The 26,650-nt window shown below is 50.1% G+C and overlaps 2 protein-coding genes, 2 long non-coding RNA genes and 2 pseudogenes across 4 annotated transcripts; 2 read left to right on the top strand and 4 right to left on the bottom strand.

Annotated features, from left to right (window-relative positions):
• Positions 1-599: 599 nt before the first annotated feature.
• On the bottom strand, positions 600-2,191 carry LOC120641551. Its single transcript, XR_005662307.1, has 2 exons — positions 1,831-2,191; positions 600-1,006 (listed from the first exon to the last, which is right to left on the bottom strand). It is a non-coding gene; the product is annotated as an uncharacterized LOC120641551 (long non-coding RNA).
• Positions 2,192-2,653: 462 nt separating this feature from the next.
• On the bottom strand, positions 2,654-4,229 carry LOC120643090 (annotated as a pseudogene).
• A 1,654-nt stretch (positions 4,230-5,883) lies between these two features.
• Positions 5,884-7,045, bottom strand: LOC120641552 (annotated as a pseudogene).
• Positions 7,046-13,109: 6,064 nt separating this feature from the next.
• On the top strand, positions 13,110-18,834 carry LOC120641554 (flavanone 3-dioxygenase 2-like). Its single transcript, XM_039917719.1, has 5 exons — positions 13,110-13,197; positions 13,301-13,506; positions 14,060-14,307; positions 17,907-18,234; positions 18,324-18,834. The coding sequence occupies exons 2-5, from the start codon at positions 13,309-13,311 to the stop codon at positions 18,579-18,581; spliced, it is 1,032 nt and encodes a 343-aa protein (XP_039773653.1). The 5' UTR covers positions 13,110-13,197; positions 13,301-13,308; the 3' UTR covers positions 18,582-18,834.
• A 78-nt stretch (positions 18,835-18,912) lies between these two features.
• Positions 18,913-20,998, bottom strand: LOC120641553 (protein DMR6-LIKE OXYGENASE 1-like). The gene is made up of 4 exons (XM_039917718.1): positions 20,668-20,998; positions 20,281-20,528; positions 19,585-19,906; positions 18,913-19,497 (listed from the first exon to the last, which is right to left on the bottom strand). The coding sequence occupies exons 1-4, from the start codon at positions 20,893-20,895 to the stop codon at positions 19,252-19,254; spliced, it is 1,044 nt and encodes a 347-aa protein (XP_039773652.1). The 5' UTR covers positions 20,896-20,998; the 3' UTR covers positions 18,913-19,251.
• Positions 20,999-21,752: 754 nt separating this feature from the next.
• On the top strand, positions 21,753-22,844 carry LOC120643091. Its single transcript, XR_005662846.1, has 2 exons — positions 21,753-22,277; positions 22,652-22,844. It is a non-coding gene; the product is annotated as an uncharacterized LOC120643091 (long non-coding RNA).
• Positions 22,845-26,650: the final 3,806 nt, after the last annotated feature.

Raw genomic sequence — 26,650 nt, forward strand, 5'->3', positions numbered from 1 at the left:
TGTATCATAATCGATTGCTTTATTTTCCTAGTCTGCAACCAATAGTCAGGTCAGGTGCACACGTACTGTGATGCGAAATAGAAGCTGACCAGAGGGATGGGTAGGCAGTTAGGCTTGCTGTTAGCACAGCATAACCCGCGGCTCATCGTGCACATGTAGATCAATCTGCCATCCTCAAATAACTGATGCAATCTGGTCTCTGATGCAATCTGCAGTCTATACCCCAGCCCCCGCCCAGGCCGATCCAAGTAGCCCAGGCCGATCAGGCATACCCAACCCAACATTAAGGCGTGATCCGTCAACTGAAGATTTATATACCCTGCATGTGTAAGATGTGGTTGCGTGCGATTTTTTTTTCTGGGCCACCACTAGATCTTGATCTATCCCACTAATTTATGAGCAGTTGGGCACCATGGCTTGAGCGCGATGTACGGGATTCGGCAGAATTAATGTGCTGGTTCTTTTTTTTATTAAGCAAAAAATGGTATTCCTCATGTTGCAACAACTGGTACAATTTAGCGCTTATTGAAGTACTGTAAGAAAAGGCTCTAACAATAACAAAACCCTTTAGTCATAAAGCAATTGTTGAGCAGCTCTAGTAGCTTCGCAATAAACATTTTTTTTCCAACAAAATGTTATTGGATTGTTCCAATACCACTTAATTTTATGATTTATTGAGGGAGTTGATTTTAGTTACAGTTCCCAATAGTCTAATCCTAATATAACTACTTTATTGAGAGGGTGGAAACTGATCTCCATTTATATGGAGAGAGTTGGAGTCAAATATTATCAATAAGTGGGGAAAGGTAGAGGTAGTGAGAAACTACTGGAGCATCTATTCCCGCATGAGAACCATTTCAGCAAAAAAAAAAAAAACGAGAACCAGCTATCACTACCACCCCGGTTGCATCCTCCTTTTGCCGGCCGTCCTCTATGTTTTCCTGCTCCTCCACTGTTGCAACCGCTATGGACGTAACATCTCTTCCACAACTCCTTTGCTCCGGACCTGAATACTGTCAACTGTCATACATATATACTTGCAGTGTTCTCTACAATGTCCCCACCATCATACTGGTCAGCAAATTCTGAATCCTAAACCAATGTTCTCCTTTCTAGTAGCAAATTACTGTAAAGATGAACATGGGATAGACCAAGAAAAAATGTTAAAAATGTGTAAAAATGTATTTTTTTTTTGTTTTGCCACTTTATTCTTTCTCTGAATTGTCAGTCAATAAGTAATTGCCTGTTATGGATATAGTAACGAAAAATTAGGTTAAAGCCATGTCTTAGCAACCAACCAAATTTGCACTCTCATTGAAATATCAAAATTGTTTTTTTCGCGACCGTGACTAAGCACGTATTTCATTAAAAGAAGAAAAATATCAAAATTGTGAAAAATCCATAAATATAGAATACCATATCAGAGTGTCACACTGGACAAAGTATCAATATCCCAAGCACACATGTGGAATCCATAAGCAGTAGTTTAATACTATATTAACTTTACATTTTGGCGGTATATCCACATCAGTAAGTGTAATTAGTAAAGTATGGTTAACCACACGTTCCACGGGGAGGCTCCATCAGTATGGATGGGCATTCGGCTAACCCGAAAATTTCGGGTCGGGTATTTCGGGTTTTTTAAAATTCGGGTTTTTAAAACTCAAACCCGAAATTTGTTTTGAAAAATTGATACGGACAATTCGGGTACCTAATATTTCGGGTTCGGGTATTCCCGAAATACCCGAAAAATACAATGTATCTTGACTTTGGATCGAACGCTTGCTGCAGATGGATGAGTACAAACCGGATGACCAGCACCGCGTGTACCTGCGCGAGCGTCGAGCCATTGAGGCATCCGCAGACCGCAGGGGCGGATCGCGTGGGGGAGGGGCCAGTTGTTGAGGTTCCCAGGAGTCCTGGCCGCCGCCGGCCGCCGCCGTCCTGCTCGCTGTCGCAAAACTTCCAGCGCAGCTACCAAACATGGAGCACACACATCCACAGATCCTCTCCACAGCACTCAGGCGATGGCCTCTGAGGCTCTGATCCGGAGGCAGCAAGCTGGCGGAGAAATCAGAGATGTGTTGAGAGAGAGAGAGAGACGAGTTTCTTTTTGCCTTTTGCGTTTTGACCGGAGGTGGAATGAGGGGATAAGGCTGACGGGGGGCTTGGCTTGGTGTTCTATTGTTGTTGGTGGGCCGTGTAAAGCATGGTAGTAGTGGGCTACTGGGCTGGTTGGGCTGTGAGTATGGTAGGCTTCTTTAATTTCGGGTCCATCGGGTAATTCGGGTACCGGCTGTTAAAACCCGAACTACCCGTAATTATTTCGGGTACCGGGACTTGCTACCCGAAGTAGTGATCGGGTTTTTTAGGCTCGGGATTATCGGGTTCGGGCTCGAGTTTTTCGGGTTCGGGGTTCGGATTTCAGGTATTCTGCCCACCCATATCCATCAGAGATTATTTGCAACCCAAGAAGTCAGAACAGTGCAACTTGCATGGATGAAAATGCAAGGACTTTGTTGCCCGCCAAACGCAGGCACCCAATGCAACCGATCTATCGCTACTGATGACGGCCTCTATCAGGCAGTACACTTTATGCCAACCTCCAATCAATTTGGATGGCTGCCATCCATGGAACACCAGTGCAGTAGTTAGTCATCCTAATCGCAATCAGTTCGTGGTTGGGCCGCCCCCATCCAGCGCCAGTGACACCGGCCGCCGCCGGCCGGAACCCGAGAGGCACAGGCGCCTGTCGTAGTGTAGTAGTAGTGTAGTACTACGCGGCGAGGGGATCCGCGACGACTAGCCGAACCGCGGCCTGCCGAGTAGGCCGGCGCGGCGGCGCGGCAGCAGGTGGAGCGGCACAGCGGGCACGTCACCTCGCCCAGGTCGATGCAGCGCGTGTGGAACGCGTGGGCGCAGTTGCCCAGCCGCCGCACCTCGTCCGTAGCCTCCAGCCCTCCAGGCACACCCGGTACGTCGGCGGCTCCCCCGCCGCCGACGACGACGAAGAAGAAGCCACGACGACCGACGCTGTGGCCAGTTGGGCCGGCCTGAATTCGAGTTACTGTAGCACTGCTACTATAGTGCGAAAAATACTGTAGCTCCGTCACAGTATTTCAGTTTAGTCCCATACAGAAAACCGAACATGAGACAAACCGACTTAAATAGCCGGTCGCGAGAAATTGTTAACTCCGGATTGATTTTTTTGCGCGAAACGAGGACGAAAGCGCAAGAGAGTTAATTAGCAGGTGTGATCTACTCAACGTGTAGAGTAGATCTTAACCGTTATCTCGGACCGGGTCGTTACAGGGGTATCAGAGCTATACTCTCGCGGTTTCACGCCACGTACGGGCAGAAGTGCGCGTACATGAACACGTCGGCGCGTGGAAACACAGATGCCAACACCATGTGGACGGACACACATGGGCTGCTGGCAGTGAACCCACGGGCGTGGCACATAGGATCGTAGCACTAGACGTATGGGACGTGGCCCAAGAGAGGGGATCCTACTCCTTTGTCCCGTATGGGTAAGCTGGTTCGATGTCTCGACGAGGACGACGTCCTCAATGGGGGTGGACTGTGACAGCCCGTGGCCAGTTGGGCCGGGCTGAATTCGAGTTACTGTAGCACGTAGCGCGAAAAACCTGTAGCTCCGGCACAGTATTCCCAGTTTAGTCCCGTACGGGAAACCGAAGACCGACTTAAATAGCCGGTCGCGAGAAGCTGTTAATTCCGGATCGATCTTTTTGCGCGAAGCGAGGACGAAAGCGCAAGAGAGTTAATTAGTAGGTGTAGTCTACTCAACGTGTAGAGTAGATCTTAGCCTTTATCTCGGCCCGCGTGGTTACAGACGCCGGCGGCCGCGCGAGGCAGTTCCAGGAACTCGACGGGCGGGAGGCGCTGCTTCACGGCCTCCGGCGCGGGGGGCGTCCTGCGGCGGGCGGCGCCGGCCGTTGATGAGCGGCGCGTGGTCCTCCGGGTTGTAGGGGAACTCGTAGAGGCCGAGGAAGCAGAGGATCAGCACGAACGTCAGCGCCGCGGCGTGGAGGAGCTTGAACAGCGCGGCCACCGGGCGCGGCACCGCGTCGCAGTAGCTCACCAGCGGGAAGGTCATGGCGTCGCCCGGCAGGAGGGGAGACGACGAGAGGAAAAGGCGCCGCCGGCCGCGGCTATACTATCACTATACGTCTATACCAGTAGCGCCAAGGCGACGACGAGCCCGCCGTGGTCACGTCTGCTGGTTGGCACGGGGTCACGGCGTTCGTCCGTGCAGATATATAGGGGACCTGGGGAGTGGGGACGACGCGACCGAAAAGAGAGAGAAAAAAAAGTGGCTCGTACTCCCGTGCTCCGCACGGGGCGCGCTGGTGGATTGATCGAGGGGGCCGGGGAGTTGCGGCGTGCCTGTCGCTCTAGAACTAGGCGGGGTACGTTGGCACGGCGCGCCCGGCTCTGCCCAAGGGCGGCGGCCGGTGTCGTACGCGGGCGGTACCGACCGGCCGGCGGGGCTCATGCGAAACGCGAGCGCAGTGGTGAAGTGAAAGTCGCCGTCCAGGGCTCCAGGCACACGGACTTTCGGAGAAGCCGGCCGGGCGGCCGGTGCGTCGTCGAACGGCTCGAGCGCCGGCGATTTCGGCTTTCGCCGCCGGTGCCCGACGGGACTCTTCGTGCACCGGAGGCCCCGATCGACGATCATGCGTAGGCCGTCACATCCAACACGGGTTCGGCGTGATCGGCCGGTTCCCGGCAGGCCGTGTGGAGTTGATGTGTGATGTTACTGTACGTTTTTATTCAGGTTGGTGCCGCGCCCGTGTCGCCGTGACATACTGACATATCGTCAGTTATGGTAACCTTGTGTACGTTAAGGCGCGTGCGAGGGTATTTAGAACGGTGCCACGCTCTTCTCTGCTGCCTTGGTTCTGGAATGTAAGGCATTTTGATTTGTTTTAAGACACTCTCAAACCATTCTAAATTTGATCAAATTAATAGCATTTTTAGCCGTTCGCTTTCGCTCTATTAACTTTTAGTTAGTGGATCCGTGAAAAAACCCTCTTATTGTCACAACTAATAATTATAGAACAATGACCGTTGTTTAATACTAATAAAGTTAACAACAGCTCGCGAGACAAGGATCTCAATGTGGACATCGAACTAGACATGTGTGATTAGCATGAACTGAAATGTAGCATAAACGCTGTTACCATTTATGAATAGTACTGAAATTGAAAAAAAACTTGTTCATGACACAGAAAAGGACGGATTTAGATACATGCCACTGTCCAGCCACCTCATACCCTTGGATCGATACGCATTTGCCATCTCACGACGAGAGAAAACCGATGACCGATCGCTACGTCGAGCCAGCCAAATAAATCCCCGGCCGGTGATGCTGATAGCACGCATGAACGTCATGCAATTTGCATGCCCCTGCTTCGTTTGGAATTCGGAGATGCATGTCAGGCAATCCCGGACGACTCTACTCGAATAGCCACGTATGTATAGGCGGATTGGCGGGTCCGGCGACGACAAACTTGCAGATCGTCCAGCGCCATCATGACGCTGAATTAGCACGCCCTTTAATTTTGTTGCAGCAGGTAGAAAAACAAGAAAGGTTTCGTCAGACTGCCGGTCTCTTTCCGGTTCTGGTAGCGGTCGCAACGAGCAGCGATCAACTCTGCAGGTGCAGCGAGTGGCTAACGATGGGTAACAGTGTAGTACGTCGTCGATATGGTGTGGGCAATTGCCCGGCCTACGCACGCTAAGTTCATCAATCGGATCAAGTGGTTCGCTGACCAATTTAAATGAAGAGGCGCGACAGATCACTGGTGACTTTCTGCACTTTTTCCACGCGAAGTAGGTGCAAGTAGTATTTACATACTCTTACATTCCAAAGTACAATTCATACCATCTTTTTATCTTGAGCCAGACTTCTCTAGTTTTGATCAAGTCTATAAAAAATACTTCTGTTTTGAGCCAGACTTGATCAAGTTTAAACTACTTCAGTTTTGAGTCTAAAGTGGTAGAATACATAGAGCACCGCTGGTGCCGACTCTACTTCTCTTGGGCCCTTGAGATGGCTGCCAGGGGCAGGGGCACAGGATACATTGGAGTATTGGGCACTTTGGGGGGAAATCTGAGCAAGCTGCAAGAGTTAAACTAATGACGATCTATTGGTAAGCACGGCATACATTATTCTCGCCTCTTTCCAGGTATGGATGAGATGTACATTATTGTTTATGTATCGACGTGTCGAGGCGGCCATTACTGCGACAGGGAGCGGAGACGGCGACCTCCTCACTCACTGGGGCGCGCGTGGAGCGAGCGCGCTCTGCCCGTCGCGTCCTCCCACGCCGTGGGCGACATGGGCGCGCGGCACAGCGGGCAGGTGGCCGCCCCGCCGGTGCCGGCCCAGGCGTCTATGCACGCGGCGTGGAACGCGTGCGAGCAGGCGCCCAGCTCCGCGACCGCCTGCCCCCCGGGTCCCGCTTCCTCCAGCCCCGCCAAGCAGATCGCGCAGACGGCCGCGCCCTCGCCGCCGTCCTCCCGCCGCCGCCGCCTGTACCGCGTCGCCCCGCCGGTCGTCACCGGCGGCGAGCTGATGGTGGGCGCCCGCAGCGTCGCCTCGAGGAGGAAGTAGCACTCCGCGGCCGCGTCGTCGGCGTGCTCCCCGCCCCAGGTCTGGCGGGGAAGCTGCACCCCGCGCTCGCTGGCACGACACGACGCCGATGCGGTCGAGGAGCACCCCGGCGACGAAGCGGAGGACGTCGAGGAGGTCGCGCAGGACCAGGAGGTTCCGTCGCAGCGGGAGCTCGTAGCTGTGGTCCGAGCAGGGGTCGCTCGCTGACATCATGGCCTGGTGGTGGCCCTGGGTGGGTGGCAGCGGGTCGATCGGCCGGCGATGCGCTTGCGCGGAGCTCGGCCGATGATGCTTGGGTACGGTGGACATGTCTTTGCTTGCAGCAGCCGTTTCTTTATAAGCTGCGATCTGCGAGCTTGTTTGGTGCGTCGTGCGTCCATGGCGCGGGGGCGGTTGCGAGTTGCCTGTCAGGAAGACCATTTGAGAGACGAATAATAAACGTGCGTCGTAGCCTTGTAGGCTTGTGTAGCCACGCAGCTGTCCGTCGGCGGCGTGGTGGCGTTTTCGAATCGTAGCGGGCAGTGGTGGCAGCCTCTGGACCAGAGACGTCGTAGTTGCTGTTGGACATCAGCGCATTATGGAGACGTAACGTGTTGGGCCCAAACCCAAATGGCCTAAACCTCTCTCTGTCCCGAAGTCCGTCCGATAGATGATGATGGATCTGCCCTGTGTGACCTAGCAGGCCGAATTTTTTAAATTTTTATATTATTTTTTTCCCGATTTATCAAAAATATATGCCGATTTTTTTTTTTACAAAAATATCATCCTGCCGCCAGTTCATCCGGCGGAAGGTAGGTACCGCTGGATGAACCGGCGGTAAGACTACTTTAGCGACTTCCGGCAGCACTGTAGCAACATACCGACAAATCAACCTGCGGCACTGTAGCAAACCACTGTAGCAATTTTTAAAAAAATATAACAAATTCATATGGATTCGGATGGAGATAAAATTTATACGAAAATTATAGACCTCGACGAGATCTACAACTTTGAAATTCAAACTTTTTTCATTTAGAATCATTCTGGTGTTTAAATAATCGACACAACATTTAGATCTAAAAAATCAGATCTAAACAAGTCGTGCTGCTCATCGGGAATGCATCGAAAATCGCTGATCTAAACAACTTTGTAATTACAACAAGTCTAGCGTTGTTTAGATGAAAAATTCCCGGTGCATTCCCGATGAGCAGCACGACTTGTTTAGATCTGATTTTTTAGATCTAAATGTTGTGTCGATTATTTAAACACCAGAATGATTCTAAATGAAAAAAGTTTGAATTACAAAGTTGTAGATCTCGTCGAGGTATATAATTTTCGTATAAATTTTATCTCCATCCGAATCCATATGAATTTGTTATAATTTTTTGAAAATTGCTACAGTGGTTTGCTACAGTACCGCTGGTTGATTTGGCGGTACGTTGCTACAGTAGCCTTACCGCCGGTACCTACCTTCTGCCGGATGAACTGGCGGCAGGATGATATTTTTGCAAAAAAAAAACAGCATATATTTTTGATAAATCGGAAAAAAAATAATTTAAAAATTTAAAAAACTCTAGCAGGCCTAAAAGCCCGGAAACACGGCCCACGGCCGACCCACTCTCAGGTTAGCTGAGGCAACAAGCCCAATGGGCTCATCAGGGTTTCTCATTTCTCATACGGCGCGGTGGTCCAGAAGAATCCGTGGCCACTTTTAACCAGGTGTGGCCCGTTTGTTCTATGCTCCGTTTTTTTTTAATTTTTTGAGGAACTGTGTTCTATGCTCCGTTGGGTGGGCCAGACCTGCATCCTTTTTCCTTGTATCTTACGTACATATCCGCTGTTATTATACTGGGTTCCTGACACTAGTAGGAGGCTTATTTATATGCGTCTGGGGTAAACTAGCCCTGAATTTGCTTCCTCCGTAGAGTGTTTGTTGATCTCCCCAAACAAAAAGAAAAGGAAAGGGTTCTCCATCATCGCCTCCAGAAAAATCTAATGCGGCATCAGACTTCAAAGAGGCGACCTGAACTCCGTGCGCTCTGAAAAAGTGCCACACCCCCGACATTTGACTCATGGGGGTGTCTGTGAGTTGCCATTTCCATAAGCGAGGGGAAGCTCTTGGGGACTGATCTGGGGACACTGGGGGTGCGGTACGTCTCGTGTCACGAAGATCTGCCGGTGGCTCTTTTGGTAAACAAGAGATCTGTCGGTGAAAACGTAGGCCGGGGAGACCGAATGAAAATGAACGGGCGGTGCCGTGCCGAACTGTCGCCGGACGAGACCGTCAGAGTTTGGTGATGTCCAACTTTCAGTGCCCTCAGCATCAGGTGAAATTAAAGTGGTTTTCTCTAGGGTCGGCCGAGAAGATTGACGCCGAGAGGAAAGGCGAGGCTTAAGTTCCGAAAGCAAATTCGTGAGAGGAACATCATCTGTCTCAGTCGAAGGTAAAAGTGCCGTTGGATTGGAATAAAAGCTATGCGGAGGATCTTAGAACGATTCTGTTAACTTGTTTCTTCCGTTTCAGTCGGTGCAAGTTTCAAGCCCTTGGCCGGAAAACTCTGCCGGTCCGTCTCTGAGATTGCGCCGTTGATGGTGGTGGTTTGGTTCAGAGAAAGACGACGCTAGCTAGCTCCAACCATGCCGCGATGACACGCACACACACAAGCTGAAACTTTGTACCTAGCAGGGGCAGGACGAAACGCTGTAAACTAGTATGCCCCAAAGTTCCAGCAGAGCCCAAAGTACACGGCGCAGACTGGACTGACGAGCCCCGGCATCGATCAGCACGTTTCTGTAGATGGGGACGCGCGCTGCCCTGCGCTGACAGTGTACTACTCCGCTCGCATCCAAGCGTGATTCACGGGGGCACTGGAAGCAAGCGCGCGACCCATGCAGTTGCGAGGCCGTCGTCCATCCGCTGTCGGCTGTCACCAGCCGTCGGCATTCGGTTCTAACCGAACCGATCAGTTCGGTTCTTCGGTTTCCAAATAAATTTGGTTCTTCAAAAGTGGGAACCGATCAGTTCTTTTCATTTCAGGATCAAGAACTGAGCAACTTCAATTTCAGTTAGTTCGGTTCCGGTTCTAACCGAACTAACCGAGCTTGGTTCAGAAAGAGGAAGAAAATCTAGATCTCAGTGGGGATCCTGGATGCCGGGACGGCCGCCGCGCGCCGCCGGCGCCTTCCCTGCATGGGACGGCCGCTCCGCCCCCCCCCCCCGGCCTGCCGTCGGCCCCGCGCGCCTGGCTAGCGGCCCTGTCGGAGACTGCCGTCGCCGCACGCCCGCGGGCTCTGCCGGAGGCCGATGGGGAGGGCGGAGCGGCGTCCGGGGAGGAGGCCGCGGCAGCGGCTGGGGAGGAGCCGCGGCGTCGTCCGGGGAGGCTGCGGCGGCGGTGGCCGGGAGGGGTAGCGGCGGCGTTCGTGGCGGCGGGGAGGGCGTGGTGGCGGCCGGTGTCCTGCGGATGGTGGCTGGTGGGGGAGGGGGGCATGGCTCGCGCCTCGCGGTGGGGGGCGGGGTGGAACCTGGAGGGGGCAGCGGGGCTGCCGGCCTGGAGGGCTCAGGGTTGGGATGGGGTTAGGGTTTGTATATGGGCTGGATTTGGCCTAATGGGCCAAATTTTGTATGAGCTCGGTTAAACCGAGCTCAGGAACCGAACCGAACCGAACCGAGTATTTCGGTTCCTAAGAACTGGGAACCGAAGTGGAATCGAACTTTTCGGTTTCAGTTCGGTTCTCGATTTTTTCAATTCAATTCTCGGTTCTCAGTTATATTTGTCCAGGGCGGGCTGTCACACGCCCACGGTCCCCGGGCGGCGGCGATGGCTCCGAAAACCTCGCAGTCCGAGCACAGCCAAGCGGCTCAGCTTCACTGGTTTTCCCGCTCGTGCTCTGCTTCGGCCGTCTGGCGTCGTCGTCCAGGGTGTTGTGCGGGAGACGGCGGCCCGGCGGGGGCGGCGTCCTGTTTGCTAGCTCGATTCGGCGCGTCAACGCGGCGGCAGGTCATGATGCCGTCGTGCTCGGAGGCGAGCACCGGCACGAGCTGCGTGTTGTGCCAGAGCCATCGATCAGCTGGCACGGCAGGCTGAAGCTTACGCGTAGCCCGGTGACTTCGATCCAGTCTCGCCTAGTACGGACAGAGAAGGGCGCAGCAAGTGTCCAACAGTCCAAGTGGAGAGGGAAGAGGTGACTGGTGAGGGTGAGCTTCCCGACGAGCGCCGCCTGTTTATTGGTCGTGGAGGCAAAAAAAATTCATCAACTAGGAAAAAGTGCTTGTTCCTTTCAGAGTCACGTCGATCTGCTGCAGGAGCCTCCTCATTTGAGGAGAAGATCAACACATCGAGTGTGTGGAGAGACAAGAGCTCGGACCGCGGCAAAGGTGGAGCTCTGGATCGGAGGGGGGCATGGCTGCAGGATTGTAAGGCGGAGCTGCTGGAATTTAACACAGAAATCGGTGTTTTTAGGAGGGACTACCACAAGCACATGTTTAATTTTCTTTCCATCAAGCAATGATGTTATTTATTTATTTTAAAAAAATAATACATATTTTTTTCGTTTCAGAAAACAATGATTTCAATTATTATCTTTTCAAAACAAATAATGGTATGGATTATGGGTGAATGCATGTGCAAAGAAAGTAAATTAAAATTGTTGCGGTGGTGGTATGGGTGGAAAGTAATACGTGGGTACAATGGGTAGGTAAATGAAAGTGTTTTGTGTAAAAAGTATTAGAATTTTGGCAGCTACAATATTTTTCTTCTATTAAAAAATGAGTAGTACGGTGAGTCTAATCTTGGTGAGAAAATATATCAATTGTTATAATTTTTATAGTATAGATTTGTTAGGATCATTGTATATATTTTGTTACTTATAGAGAACAAATTGGACATAGCATGTTGCGTGAATATGAATTTTGCGCGTGTTGACCCACTCAAGGACGGAGTTTCAAGTCAACATCAGGTCAAGAGCTAGTCAACCAGATGATGCCATTGCGTAACAAATTGTGCATATCAAATCGACGGGTGTCGACACCCTCAATCGACAGGTGGGCCCGTGGTTGCTAGAAAAGTATTCTGTCGTCAGCCCCTATTTTTAGACAGGACTGTTGGACGGTGCCGTCACTGAACGAATTCATTCGTTTAATTTCGATCACCTCCTAAAAAAAGAATTTTGTTTAACCCAATCCTTTCGAAGACGTCATTTAATTTGCAGTGGTATAAATCTAGTAGAGAAAGTTTCTTGAACATTTTATCTCACGCTACCGAAAACCCCAGCTAGCATACCAGCATTTCAGCTTCTCTTGTAGAGGCATCTGCACGAAGAACTAACTTTTTTTCTTCTTGCCTGTCGAGCGAGGGACATCCAGCAAGCACAATCATGAATCCACAGACGTCAGAAAATGGCTTTGCTTGCGTTGCGTCCCAATACTCTCGACGTTTTAGAGACGCTTAATAATTCGCTTAACGACAGCGTGCATTGTCACGTAATGAGTGTACTTGCACAACGACGATATATCAGATCACTGACGCACCCCGCACGATTAGGAGTAAACCCCATCTCCTAGTAGATTAGCACCTTAACTTGTAGTGACCAGAATATTAATTAATTTTATAAAAAAACAATTAGTAGTAGTAAGTAGCAGTCCAGTCGACAGGCAAACGCGCTAGCTAGCTAGATAATGTTTACTTAAGATCTTCCCTGAATGTAGCAGTCAGGCCAGGAACTATTACAGCCCTACACGTCGCAGATTTCTGCTTTAGCTGATTAAATCATGACGTGCCAAAAACCAGTGGATGTCCATTCATGCGCTACTAGCTCAGTAGCTCGGACCTCACAAGCAAGATCATGACCCGTTGCACTTTCTCTTTGTAAAAGTTCTCCGAGTTACGCTGCTGATGACGTGCGCTGAAATTAAAGAGTCCCGTTGCAGTCATATCTAGAACAAGGACCTTTTGCCGATATATCTATGCTAAAGTTGGAGGACAAAAAATCACTCTCTAGCGTCACACGTCATATGTCATCTTTTAAGGCTCCCACAGATTCTAAACATTAATTGTTGCGTTTAGATTGTAGTCTTATTACTAGTATTAACTTGAGACTCCAGATATGAGACATTCTAGAAAAGTAAATACATCCTAGTTTTTTATAAAAAAATAGTGTAGACTATGTGACTACTTTTATCCTAGAAGAATATAGCTACTTTTATATTTTTCTGAAGTCAAGCATTTTTATATTTGACCAGCAACATCTCTAAAAATGATTTTTTTATCAATTCTAAAAGTATTAATGGAAAATGCAGGGGCACGAGTTGATGGAGTAATGCACCAAAATTGAGGCGAGGCAGAAACATATGAAGTAAAATAGTGTCTTGAACCCATCGTATGTAGACATATATATATGAAACATCTCTCCTTTAAAAAAAGAGAGAAATGGAGATAAAAATAAACAGAAAGAGAAATACAAAACTGATGGTGTGTTCATATATAGACCTCTCGTTGTTGTGTGTCTTTGGAGCCAACTCTTAGTTACTAGCACACTTAACCTAGTTCTTCAGCGCCGGTTACTGCGCGCGTCAACGCCAGGTCTCCGCCTCTCCTGCCGTGGATACGATCCTCTTTCGGAGCTTCCCCGTGTATTAATTAAGGCCAACCTTTCCGGAATTAAGCATCTTCCTGATCCTTGCAGTCCGATAGATGGGAAGCCAGCTTCTGTCCACCGTCGAGCGTCGCGAGGTCCTCCCGGTGAGCTATATCCGGCCGGAGTCCGACAGGCCGCGGCTCGCCGAAGTGACGACGGACAGCAACGTCCCGCTCATCGACCTCGCGTCGCCGGATAAGCAACGCGTCATCGCCGAGATTGGCCTGGCTTGCCGCACCTATGGCTTCTTCCAGGTCACTGATGCCGCCTCTTACGCCTTAAATGTTCTAGCTAGGTTTTCTTTTGGAGACGTGCTTCAGCGTTCAAACATGGCGGCTTGTTAACTTCTTGAGAAGCTTTAGGTCAATCTCAATTAGAGTATTATAGGAGTATCATAAGTATTAAATTTGCTAATATGGAAGAGTCATTACGAAGAGAGCGGAGGGACGATCCGGCTTGGAGGCTGTTCGGTTTGTCTTGTCTTGCCTTGTCTCGTCTTGTTTCGACTTATTTCCTCTCACAGAATACTATTCATTCTACCAGCCCTATACTATTCATGCGGTCAGCCGAACAGGCTCTTGGTTACTTAGTTCACGGTCTTGATAACTGTGTAATGACACCCCCCTACTAAGACTGACCTTAAAATGTGTGATTTGCCGCTTGTCATATGACGTCCTTTAGTTCAGCCAGGACTGCCGCTCGTTGGAACATTAGAGACTTTATTATTATGATCATGCTCGATCGCTCCCTGATGCAGAAAATAGTCTTCACATAGTAAGTGCACATGCTCTTCTTGATTTCTTCTAGGTCATAAACCATGGAATAGAAGGGGAGCTGCTGGAAAAGATGATGGCCGTGGGTCTGCAGTTCTTCCGTCTCCCGCCGGAGGAGAAGGAGAAGCTGTACTCAGACGAGCCCTCCAAGAAGATAAGGCTCTCCACCAGCTTCAACGTCCGCAAGGAGACGGTGCACAACTGGCGGGACTACCTGCGCCTTCACTGCCATCCTCTGGAGGAGTTCTTGCCGGAATGGCCGACCAATCCTGAATCCTTCAAGTAAGCATGCATCACAAGTTAACTATTTGTATTATTGTATAGCTGACCGACAATAATAGTTGACTTGTAAGCGTGGGCACAGGTCATAGGCTCACGTATGACCCTTTCCATTATTAGTCTTTCCGATCCCTTATGCTACACCATGACACAGTGCTACCCTGTAGGTAAAGTTACTCTTACATGATCAACAATAAACAGTTTAGAGCGTTATAGGTATGAGTGCTATATGACACATGTATGAGTGTTATATGCAATAATAACCCATATCGTGTAACATTTCTTTAGGACTAAAACATTGATAGGTACGAGTGCTATATGACACATGTCATTTCTGAACTGAAGACACCATGCAAACAAGTTGCCCCGATTAGATGATTATATAAAATCATAACATCTGAAAAATGATCGTATATGGAGTATCATAGTGTTGGTGCGCGCTAATGATAGCTCCATCTAGTCATAAATACTTGACAATTTGATCATAGTCTGATCAAATTTTTGGAGTTTGAAAAAAATAACTATTCCCTCTGTTCTAAAATGTAGGTCGCTTTGTCTTTTCTAGATTCATATATTTTGCTATGTACCTAGACATATGTTATATTTAGGTGCATAACAAATATTATGAATCTAAAAAAGTCAAAAATACCTACATTTTAGAACGGAGGGAGTATATTTTAATATTTGTTTTGAAAGCATAAACCTTGTTAATTAAATTACATACTTGTTAAATTCCATTGGTTCTTATGGTCGTTAAAGTAATGTATCGTGCGGTTTAAGAAACCTAATGCATATGCACAGACAAGATATACTTTAGTGATAAGTTGATATCAAAGATAGTTGCTCTATAGTATATATTAATATTACTATTATTAATTAGAGTTTTTTTTAGCCTCCATGTGAATTCACCTAAAATCGTGCTTGCAATGTATAACACGACCCCCTTGCAGCTGCAGGAGAAGCAGTACACATACAATTAAGTGACTGAAAGCCACATGCATGCACGTCCGATCACCGGGTTTATAAGGACGAGGTAGCTTTAATTTGTCACGGATCGCAGTCGTCAGCATTAAATAAATTAAAGCCGATGATCGAGGTGATTAATTAGTGGACTACTCGCACCGTGTTCCTCGTGAATACATGCTCGCTCCCTGTCTGCCGTGACGGCCTGCATGCGGTGCTCAGCACTTTGGATGTCATACTTGCTGGTATATAGTGCGGCCTCTTTACTGGTTCTCTGGACAGTGGACACCACTGCAAAGTACGGTCTTGATTCTTGAACACGAAATGCTCGCCCACTACACAGCGAGCGATTTGGACGTGCATTAAGCCTGCTAATGGTTTGGATTAAAATGGGTTTAATGAATTGGGTTTTGATGTGGATTATGTTTGGGTGGATTCAAATGGGTTGCATTAGTTAATGGGGTGGGGTGGAGTGGGCTCTATATAAATATGGATTGGAGTGGTTTGGGGTGGGCTGAAATGGATTCTTTATACAAAACAGTATGATTATATATAAATGTCGGTCTGTAAGAGTCGGACCTTAGAAATAAAACCTCGCGTTCACATTATAAAATTTTATCAAAATTGACTGAAATTTGTCGGAGATGGCTCAGTATGACTAGCAGGTACTTTGTGCAAAGCACTGTTGCTAGAATTACACATGGGTCCCACGTCAAGAGCCGGACCCTAGAAATAAAACCTCGCGTTCACACTATAAAATTTTATCGAAATTGACTGAAATTTGTCAGAGATGACTCAGTATGACTAGGAGCTACTCTGTGCAAAGCAGTATGACTAGAATTCCACATGAGTCCCACATCAAGAGCCGGACCCTAGAAATAAAACTTCGTGTTCACACTATAAAATTTTATCGAAATTGACTGAAATTTGTTGGAGATGACTCAGTATGACTATGAGCTACTCTGTGCAAAGCAGCATGGCTAGAATTACACGTTGGTCCCACGTCAAGAGCCGGATCCTAAAATAAAACCTCGCGTTCACACTATAAAATTTTATCGAAATTGACTGAAATTTGTTAGAGATGCCTCGGTATGACTAGGAGCTACTATGTGCAAAGCAGCGTGACTAGAATTATACGTGGGTCCCACATCAAGAACCAGACCCTAGAAATAAAACCTTGCGTTCACACTACAAAATTTTATCGAAATTGACTGAAATTTGTTAGAGATGACTCGGTATAACTAGCGGTTACTCTGTGCAAAATGGTGTGGCAAAATTTACACTATAAACTTTTTTTGGAGAAACTGATTCTTATTGGGTTGTAGCCATAGTTTGGCTAATAGTTTATTACATTATGAGTTGAAATGTTTGGATTGGATTGGTTTGTGGTAGTGGTGGTTTAGAGTGGTGTGGGTAATATTAGTTTGTCTTATGAGAATGGATTGGTGTGGATATGATTTGGTTTTGTGCCCATTTTGCAGGCTTACGTGCATATAGGCAGCTATATAGATAGCGAGGTCGATCACTTAGTCACTTTGCAAAAGGTAGTGCGCAACCCTATCCAAACGACCAAACCATTGGAACATTTCGAGCGGATGCTTCACCACTCCCGCATAGAACGAAGCTCGGAGCTCCACACTTCCCGGGGAGAGGATCTTTCATAGTTTCATACTTTGTGTCCATTCATTCCCTTGCAGAGCAATAAATTTAAGACCAACCAACAAATCTTAGGCCACTCCCAATGGGAATTTTATAGGGGTTTCATGCACATTAATTAGCATGTCATATAGGATTATATAATGACATGGCATAGAATTTAAGAAGAAATAGAAGAAACCAGTTTCATCTAGATGAAACTCTCTCTACACAAATATCAATACTCTATAAGTCTTAAAATTAAATACAACATAGACCCTAGGAAACCACAACATGAAATTATGCATTGGGAGAGGTAGTTTCAACCATTGTTTCATAGTCTTTTTTGCTTATGTGACTATCTTGGAAACATCAATATGAAACTCTCCACTGGGATTGGCCTTACTATTACTAATTGGAGTCTCCTTTTAATGCCTTCACGTAAAGCCATCTAGGATTCTAGGAGTAGAGAAATACTAAAAATTCTCACAAAAATAAGAAACATCCGTCCATCAATCCGACAACTCTTATCTTATCATAGTAGTCATTAAATTTGTTATCTTTCCTAATAAACTACTCACCTCTGCTATTATGAAAATAGACTAAAGTAACCCCTAAACATATATCTAAGTTACCCTCCAGTGCCATTATAAAAAAATCTAAAATGACCCACTAATCTTCATGTAAATTACATAGCTATGCTATTATAAATATATTGCAAATAACTTTCTAAATTTGTATATAAATTATCCAATTATGTTATTATTAAAAGTTTAAGTAACCACTAAATCGAAATCTAAATTATATAATTATAATAAAATATTAAATTGCAGTTCTAAATTATTATTTTATTATTTATAATATATTATTTATGTTTTTGTTTATATAAAAATAGCACCCAAGATAGGTGTCACCATGTATTTATGTATGATGGAGGAGATAAGAATACCAATTAGATGTATTTATGCCGCATAACTTTTTCTATCGATCGAATTTCTCGGCAGGGAGATAGTCAGCGAGTACTGCCGCGAGGTCCGGCAGCTTGGGCTCCGGCTTCTCGGCATGATCTCTCTCAGCCTCGGCCTCGAGGAAGACTACATCGAGAAGGCCCTCGGCGAGCAGGAGCAGCACATGGCTGTGAACTACTACCCGCAGTGCCCGGAGCCGGAGCTCACCTACGGCCTGCCGAAGCACACGGACCCCAACGCCCTCACCGTCCTCCTCCAGGACCCCAGCGTCGCCGGCCTCCAGGTCCTCAAGGACGGCGGCCGGTGGATCGCCGTGAACCCCCGGCCAAACGCATTCGTCATCAATCTAGGCGACCAGCTGCAGGTAATACAACATGGTGACGCAGTTTTTCGAATCGATGCGCGATGCAATGCGTTCTGAATTCTGATCGATGCGTGGGTTCATGGACGCAGGCGCTGAGCAACGGCGCGTACAAGAGCGTGTGGCACCGCGCGGTGGTGAACGCGGCGCAAGAGCGCATGTCGGTGGCATCTTTCCTGTGCCCGTGCAGCAGCGCGGTGATCAGCCCGGCGGCGGGGCTCGTCCGCGACGGGGACGCGCCCGTGTACCGGAGCTACACCTACGACGAGTACTACAACAAGTTCTGGAGCAGGAACCTGGACCAGGAGCACTGCCTGGAGCTCTTCAGATCCGCCCAGCAGCTCGAGTAACTATTCGGCACTACACTGCTGAAGGCTTTGCTTTGCTTTTTTTTTTTTGTGAACTAAGTTTGCTTGGCTTGTTTCATAAAACATCGAACGCCGGCGGCCGGCAGCATTCCATCCCCGAATGTGCTTTTACCCTAGCCTTTTTTTTTTCTTGTACCTGCGGCACTATATAATTATGCCATTATGTTTGACGCCGCTATGTATGACATGCAACGATCTAGCTAAATACAGGCGTTTGCATTTTTCTTGAGTTTTTTATCCTATGAATAAATGACGATATTATTTCAGTGTTTTAGAAACGTGTTCGTTAATGGTGGAGTATTTGTGGGGACTCTGTTTGTTAATGTGTGTGTATTATAGTATACGTGAACATGTACGTGTATGTGTACTGTGTTCCGTATAAAAAATGTGGAAGAATCAAACCTTACACAAGAATCTGTCAACCTAACACCTTATTCTGATCTCTAAGGGAAACACTGCAACAAGCCTTGCGCCGCAGGCATCCAAAATCTTGATCTGACATTTTACCAAAGGTCCCACGTAGGTATCTAGCCGGACGTATCCGAGGGGGATCCGAGTCCGGTTATTGCAGATTGCACATGGGAGACGGCCGCGCTGCATCCTTCTGCACGTTCTCTGCTCGCGGCCGGCGCGGCGCTCCCCTCGATCGCGCTCAACCGGGTCTGAACCGGTCGAGGCAGCTCGCGGATTCGAGGCCCATGTTCCAGAACTCGCCGTAGTACTCCTGGTAGGTGAACGGCCGGTAGGCCAGCGGGTGGCCGTCGTCCACCAGCGCCTCCGCCGGCGCGACCACCGCGTCCGGCGACGGGCAGTAGAACGTCGGCACCGAGATCCGCTCGCTCTCGCTGTTGACGATCACGCGGTGGAGCACGCTCTTGTAGCGGTCGTTGCTCAGTGCCTGCGCAGATAATTAAGCCCGTTTCAGCACGGCCGGCCGCGCCAGATCGACGACGATTCCGCGAGGAAGAAGGGCAGGTCTCTGTACCTGAAGCTGGTCGCCGATGTTGACGACCAGCGCGTCGGGCACGGGGTTCACGGCCACCCAGCAGCCGTCGCGCTGCACCTGCAGGCCGGAGACGCCGTCCTGGAGCAGGAGCGTGATGGCATTGGGGTCCTTGTGCCCCGGCAGCCCGTAGGTGAGCTCCGGCTGCGGGCACGGCGGGTAGTAGTTCACCGCCATGTGCTGTGCCTGCCTCCCCATGGCCGTCACCATGTGGCTCCGCTCCAGGCCCAGGCTCTCCGATATGGCCTCCAGCAGCCGCAGCGCCAGCGCCCGCGCCTCCGTCGCGTAGGTGCCCACCACTTGCCTGTAGGGTCGAGCAACCACCTTGTCAATTTGCCATTCTGCGCAGGGGTTATTCAATTTGTCCTTAGGGTATTCGAGTTCCTAATTAAGGGTGTATACTGTATCGTTATGATCTTAGTACTTTCTGAAACAGTTTTCAATTGCCTGTCTTTTACTCTTTTTCATTCAATGTTTTTCCCCCATACAAAGCAGCCGTTTGAAATGGAATGGTCAATGTCGACCATGTACTCAGTTGAAGTTTCAGTTTGACGAGTCGTCTTTATTAAAAAAACTGAGAGAGAAAGTATCAGTTTGACAGATTGTCAAGTCATGGTGGTTTGGTGCGTGAAGTCGGCAGCTGCAGGAGAAGCACCCTACGGCGGCGGGGCGGCTCACCTGAATGAGGGCGGGTTGGACGGCCACTGATCGACGAAGCTCTGGAGCGGGTAGCAATGCAGGCGCAGGAAGTCTCGCCAGTTGCTGACCTTCTCGGTGCGCACGTTGAAGCTGGTGGAGAGCCGGATGGCCTTCTTGGGGTCGTCGGAGTAGCACTTGAGCCGCTCCGACTCCGGCAGGTGGAAGAACTCCCGCGCCACGCGCAGCATCCCCTCCACGACCGCCGCCGGGATCCCGTGGTTCGTCACCTGTATTGTGTGCCCACACGCGCCGCGCCATTGACGCACGCTAGCCAGTGTCAGTCTGCAGGCTGCTCAAGCAAGCCGATCCTAGCTAATTTGGTTGATCGCCGCTGCCCACATCGGCAGCAGGTAGCATCGCACGTACCATGAAGAAGCCGTCGGATTCGCAGGCCCTGCCGATGGCCTCCACCACCGTGCGGCGCTCCGGCCCGTCGAGCTTCCCGAGGTCGATGAGCGGGATCCCGGCGCCGGACTCGTTGTCGACGCTCGCGAGGTCCGGGCGGTCTCCCACAGGTCTGACGTGGCTCAGTGGGACCTGCCCGGTCTGCGCCACGAGATCGCTGAGCAGAGGCTTGGCGATGGTTGGGGCCATGTTATAACGTTCTTTTACCGCAGGGTAAACAAGGCTAGCTGGATATGGCTGGTAATTTTTACTAGCTGCTGCGGTGAATAATTAGCTACACGTTCCCGGTCGCCGCTCTCTTTTATAGGCAAAGGCAAGGCAACCGGTGGGAGAGGTAGACAAGGGGCCAAAGGTCCGGCCCGGCGCCACTATGCGGCGGCTTTCTTTCGCATTATTATTCTAGGAGTACTAGATTGACCCGAACTACTTACTACTCCTGTAGGGCGGAGTATGCGTTGTCCCGGTCGTGATCGAGTCGTTCGCTGTCCTATACAGCCGAGATCGAGCTGTTGCTCTCCGGATCGCCGGCGGAAACGAAACGGGCAATGCAGCGGATCATCTCTATCAGGCTCGATCGATCGACATCTGCCGACTGCCGCGTGGGTTAATCCTGGCAGGCTGGGAAAATCCAAAGTTCCCCGGACGTCGGCTGCCGACCAGGATTCGCTGGCGCTGGAGCTTTCACCGTACCGTCCAGAGACTAGAAATCGGCAGCACCTCCCCGCGCCTAACCACGCCACACCTGAGCCGCCCTGGGCGTGGCGGGTGACGACTGCTCGCCGTCGTGCCTCGGACGTCAGCTCGTTCGCCGGCAGAGGATCAGCCCGACACGCATGCAGGCGGTGGCCGGCGTCACCCGGCCCGACGGGCCCGCCATCTGTGCCACGCATCGCCTTACTAGTGATTGTTGAAGTAGTACGATGGATGGAAAATATTCCATCGCACACCGTATGTACAGTATGCCGCTCCGGTTTCTTTTTCCGTGAGTGAAACACGGACTATATATGAAGTACACACTACCGACACACAAGCTCCGCTCTCGCCGCGCCACGGGCGGAGCTCATGCCGCGGCACGCCGACACGAACGCGCGCGTCGCGGCGGCGCCCACCCCACCCCCGCATGTGCCGCTGCGCGGGTGCTACGTAACATCCCAGCTTACTCTGCTCTGGTGGGCAGAGCACGAATCGCACCGCACCCCACGTCGCGACCGCCGCCGGCCATCCTCACGACACGCGCCGGCCATCCTCGGCTGCCGTGCCGCCCCCTCACTCCTCTCCTCGCCTTAAGGCCCGACCGGCCCCTTCCCCTCAAACCCTAACTCTATCCCTAGCCCCAACCCGCCATGGGCCGCCGCCCCCGAGCTCCGTTGTCGTCGCTGATTCGTCGCCCCCGGTGGGTGCCGCGCCAATTCCTCTCGAGGGGAGCTTCCTTGCGTCGTCCTCCTCCGATTTCCTTCCTTACCCGGCCCCTTCCCTCGCCGTGCAGAGCCGCCGGCGTTGACCTCCGCCCGCCGCCGCCGTTCGTCGTCGCGCCGCCCCGCCGTTGCTCCTCACCGCTCGTGCCGCCGCCGGTGAGACTCGCCGCCGCCTGGGACACCCCGTGCGCGCGCCCCCTGCCCCTCTCCAGTCCTGCCTCGCCGCACCGCCTTGCGCCGTCGTTGTGCGCGACGTGCGCGCACGCCGTGGCCGCGCCCACGCCGCGCCGCGCACGCCTTGGCAAAGTCCGGCTGAAACCGGTTTAGAAACCGGAACTTCCGGTTTTGGCCTGACAAGTGCCTAAAATCGGAACCTCCAGTTTGAAATTCCGGAACCTCCGGCTTTGTTAGGGTTGCATATTCAAAATGTTATCTCATGTATATCTTTTCGCGCATATCATTTCATGCATTTTATTTTATGCATAAGCATAGCATCGCACTAATGCATGCATCTCATTCATGCATTTTAGTGACCGAACCATCGGAGGTCGAACCTGTGGAGCCCACCGAGTCCGTTGAGCCCGAACCCGGAGTACAGTTCGTGGTCGGACCCGAAGTTAACCAAGACAAGCAGCTAAGCATAATTTCTTGCACCTATTTAATTTGATTAGTTTAGTTATCTCATCGGGTAATGTTGGGTATATAAATTATGTACGTATTGCATTCTTGTACCCACTTTAATGCATTGACCTTCCTTGGTTGGTTTATCCATGTCCTTGTCACTTGTTAGTCAGATGATTACTTAACTTGACTAGATGCTTAGCTTTGCTTAGAATACTCATCTTGATTACTAGAAAGAACTGCTGGAGTATCACATTTACCGGTTACCCTTGATCGCACTGGTTTGGTTTGGTTTGGTTGTTAGTGAAGTGGTAGTACCGAGATTCGAGCGGAATGGTAGGGCCTAGAGAATGAAGTCACATGGGCATAGTCCGCTTGGATCGATTAAGGATCGAGTGGATGCCATCGGCCTTGAGTACCTTTTTGTGCTACCACATATCCAATATAATGGTACGGATGAGCCAATTACCTTCTTTGACTTAACCATTGGGGCCCGGTCCCAGATACGTGGCCAAGGGCTATGCAGGGAGGCTTAGCGTGTCCCCGAGTGGAACTATGTATAGAAAAATTTAGAGATGTCCTCGGTGGAACTAAATCTCCACGCGCAAGCTGGGCGTACCCTCAACGGTTGACCCTTTTTGGGAATGGTTGACATGAGTACCCCCTTGCCCGACGTGATCGGTTGGGTGAGTCGCATGGTTCTCGCGTCGTGTGGGTAAAGTAGTACACCCTTGCAAGGTTATAATCAATTCGAATTGCCGTGCTCTCGGATATGAGCAAGCTCTTGGTTCGTCGAATTCTTCATAGAGAGTTTCGATGTTGTTGGCTTTGGATTCATGTCATAGTAATGACCTTATGTTTATTATGTTACTCTCTTAATCAACTAAAATATTCTGGGGGTTGGGCAAGATTAATTAAGTTTGCTAGGTGATAGTCTAGACAACTCCTGCTTATGCAATAATTATTTAACCCTAAAGCCTTTACTTGAGCCTTTTGCATGATCCTTGTTTGTTTAATCGCGTATGTCTTGTGGAGTACCTTTGTACTCAGGTTATTTCTAAACTTAGTTGCAGGTGAGCCGGAAGTGGTGTTCGGCCACTTCTACCCTACCGATCCAAGTGCGGGGGAGGAGTAGGTCGATGAGGCTGGGATGGTGCCTTTGAGCAAGACACCATCATCGTAGTTTTTCCGTCGCAACAGAACTCCGTGAGAACACGTAAATATAATAATTTTAAGTTTCTGTATAATATGGCTTCCGTGAGCCCAATGCTTGTAATGGAGATTAGTTTGAAACTTCCTATGTTGAACTTGTAAAATTAAGTTTTGAACTCTGGTAATATAAACATGTTCTTTGTAGTTCATTGGCGATGTATTCGATTGTAAACGGTATGTGTATATGCTGATTCAGGGCGTATGTTGGAGCACATACCGCGACTATCGGATTTAATATTATTTTAGGCGAATGACATGTCGGTTATTCGCGTCTCTAGATGTGAGGTAACACGTGACACGCTCTCTGACAAACACGTGTTAACTCTCATCTGAAAAATAATAACTGTCGATTTATTTAAAATAATATTAAATTAGGCGGTTCTCACGTGGTAGCCGCTCGCGCATCTGCAGCGGCCTTTTTCTATGATCGGCGCCGATCATATGGCCCGCCCCCGCGGAAAAGACAAAAGAAAAAAAAATTAGCGCCACGCATCGCACGCCGCGCCGCAGCCGCAAAACGCAGGGCCGGTAGAGGCGGGGGCCGGGCGTGCGCTCCGGCGCGCCGCGGGCGCCGGGCGGCCGGCCGATTCCGCCGCGCGCGGCTGGCCTCAAGATCGCGATTCGATCTTTCGCGGCCCCAGGACGGTAGGAGGAGGTGCCGAGGTGGAGGCAACAAGCAGAGGGCGTCATCTACTCGTGGTTGATTGCAAACTGACGCGGCGAGGCCCCCACATCAAATCTGCCGACGTGTGACGGAGGTTGCCCGGCGGATCCGGGCGCTTCGCGATCAGGCTAGCTGCCATCCCGGCGAAGGACGGAGATGCTGTCATGCTGAGCTCCGTGGATGCTGCTGGAGACCCTGTACATGGTCCGGTTTCACCGGCTTTTGGTTAAAACCCAACCCAGACCATGAGGGAGCGCAGTTGGCGGTCGAACCGGTGGGTTGGACGGTTACCAGTTTAACCCGCCGCTAATTGCAGAAAACATAATTACATGAGCAAAATAGCTGCTAGGGGCAGCGAGGCGGCACCAGCCGTTGCACTGGGGAACGAATCTTTTGATGATGACGCAGCCGCAAGTGCGTGGCGTGAGGTTACTGGTGTTTACGAGACGCCACATGCATATAATGCTACTTGAATATGGTGTTTACAAGGCGCCGCATGCATGGAGACAAACTCGCGAAGGCAGATTGTTGTGTACGAGCTACTAGTGCTACTTGAGCTTTGAACGGGTTAAACGGTTCAAACCAGACTCAAACCGGCCCGTGCATGATCTCCGGAAGCGGTTTAACATGGGTCGGTTACACGGGTTGCTCGGGTTGAGACCGGACCACGTACAGGGTGTGATGCTGGCCAGCTGCCGTCAGCCCCGGTGACGTCTGCCTAGTGACATCATGGCTCACAAACAATTTTTTTTGCGCCTTCGTTCTCCTTCCCGCGACAGACCACCACCGATGCCTAGTTGCCTACTATTACTTGGAGGCTCTAGTAGTCCACCAACACCGGCCGCCTCCCCCCTCGTGCTTTATTTTTCCAACACGAATTGCGGCGGCTTATTTTACGGCAGCGGGCGCCAGTGCTGCCGGGCCGGCGCTGCAAAGCAAGGCTTGGCTTTGCCCAGCTCCGTCCATGGTCCACCACTTCTTCCTTTTTCCTACCCCGCGCGCGCGCCGCCGGCGGCGTTCGGCCATTCCGCGCGCGCCAAAGGTAGTCGGGAGGCGGCCGTGGAATGGAATCGTTCCAATGTCGTGAAAAATCTCCCTTGTCATTCAGCAGACGGGGAGAAAGATATAGAGCTGATCGGACCCAGCGATCGATGCTACGAAAATTTTGTTCCGTAGGATTATTCGGTGGTTGAATGATCAGAGTCATAGGCCCGTAGCGAGCGGTGCCCTTGCCGTATTCTCTCGGATATCATGCACTTTGGTCGGCACGGGAGAAATGCACGGGACGTCAGCTTTGTGGGGGGAAAAAAGTGTCAGGTGTTGCCTCACCAGCAGTAGCCATTGCTTTTTATTCAGCGATAACAATTACGAACGCATGCGTTACTTGTGAGGTCAAATATACAGTTGCATAATTATATTTGTGGGCACTCACGTTGCCGTTGAGGAGGATTTGGTTAATCCGTGCCCATATCCAGAATTGTCCATATCCATTTGCAATTATGTTACCCATCCCCGTTTTTATCCATACCCGTATGGGTTACCCAACGGGTATACTGTATAGCTGTAATTCGGCTGTGTGCACACACACGAGATCGACGAGGAGGCGGCCGCATCCGGAATCGCCAATCTTCATCTGTTCCACGTCTTCTGGCCACCCTCCTAACGGATCTGCAGCAGCCCTCCCCGTTCTTCCTGCGCTCCTACATCTGCTCGTTCTAATAAGCAGCACAAAAAGCATCAGGCCTCTCCACCATGGAAGCACAGCATCAGCAGCTTACTGCAGCTGCGATTTATCATTTTCTAAATCACTTAAAGCACTCATCAATCGCGGCCAAGAGAGAAGGAGAAAGAAACAGGGGGAGGAAGGGGATCAGAGTTGTCCCTGGTTGAGTCAATTAATAATGGCGATGATGGACTTAAAGCTAGAGAGAGGGAGGGAGGGACAGGAAGGAACGGGAGGTTGAAGACGAGACGGACACTGGTTGCTGTTTTTTATTTATTTTGTGGGTGGATATGAGTAAAATGGGTATTA

The sequence above is a fragment of the Panicum virgatum genome, chromosome 7K (assembly GCF_016808335.1).
Source record: "Panicum virgatum strain AP13 chromosome 7K, P.virgatum_v5, whole genome shotgun sequence".
NCBI classification, from domain to species: Eukaryota; Viridiplantae; Streptophyta; class Magnoliopsida; order Poales; family Poaceae; genus Panicum; species Panicum virgatum.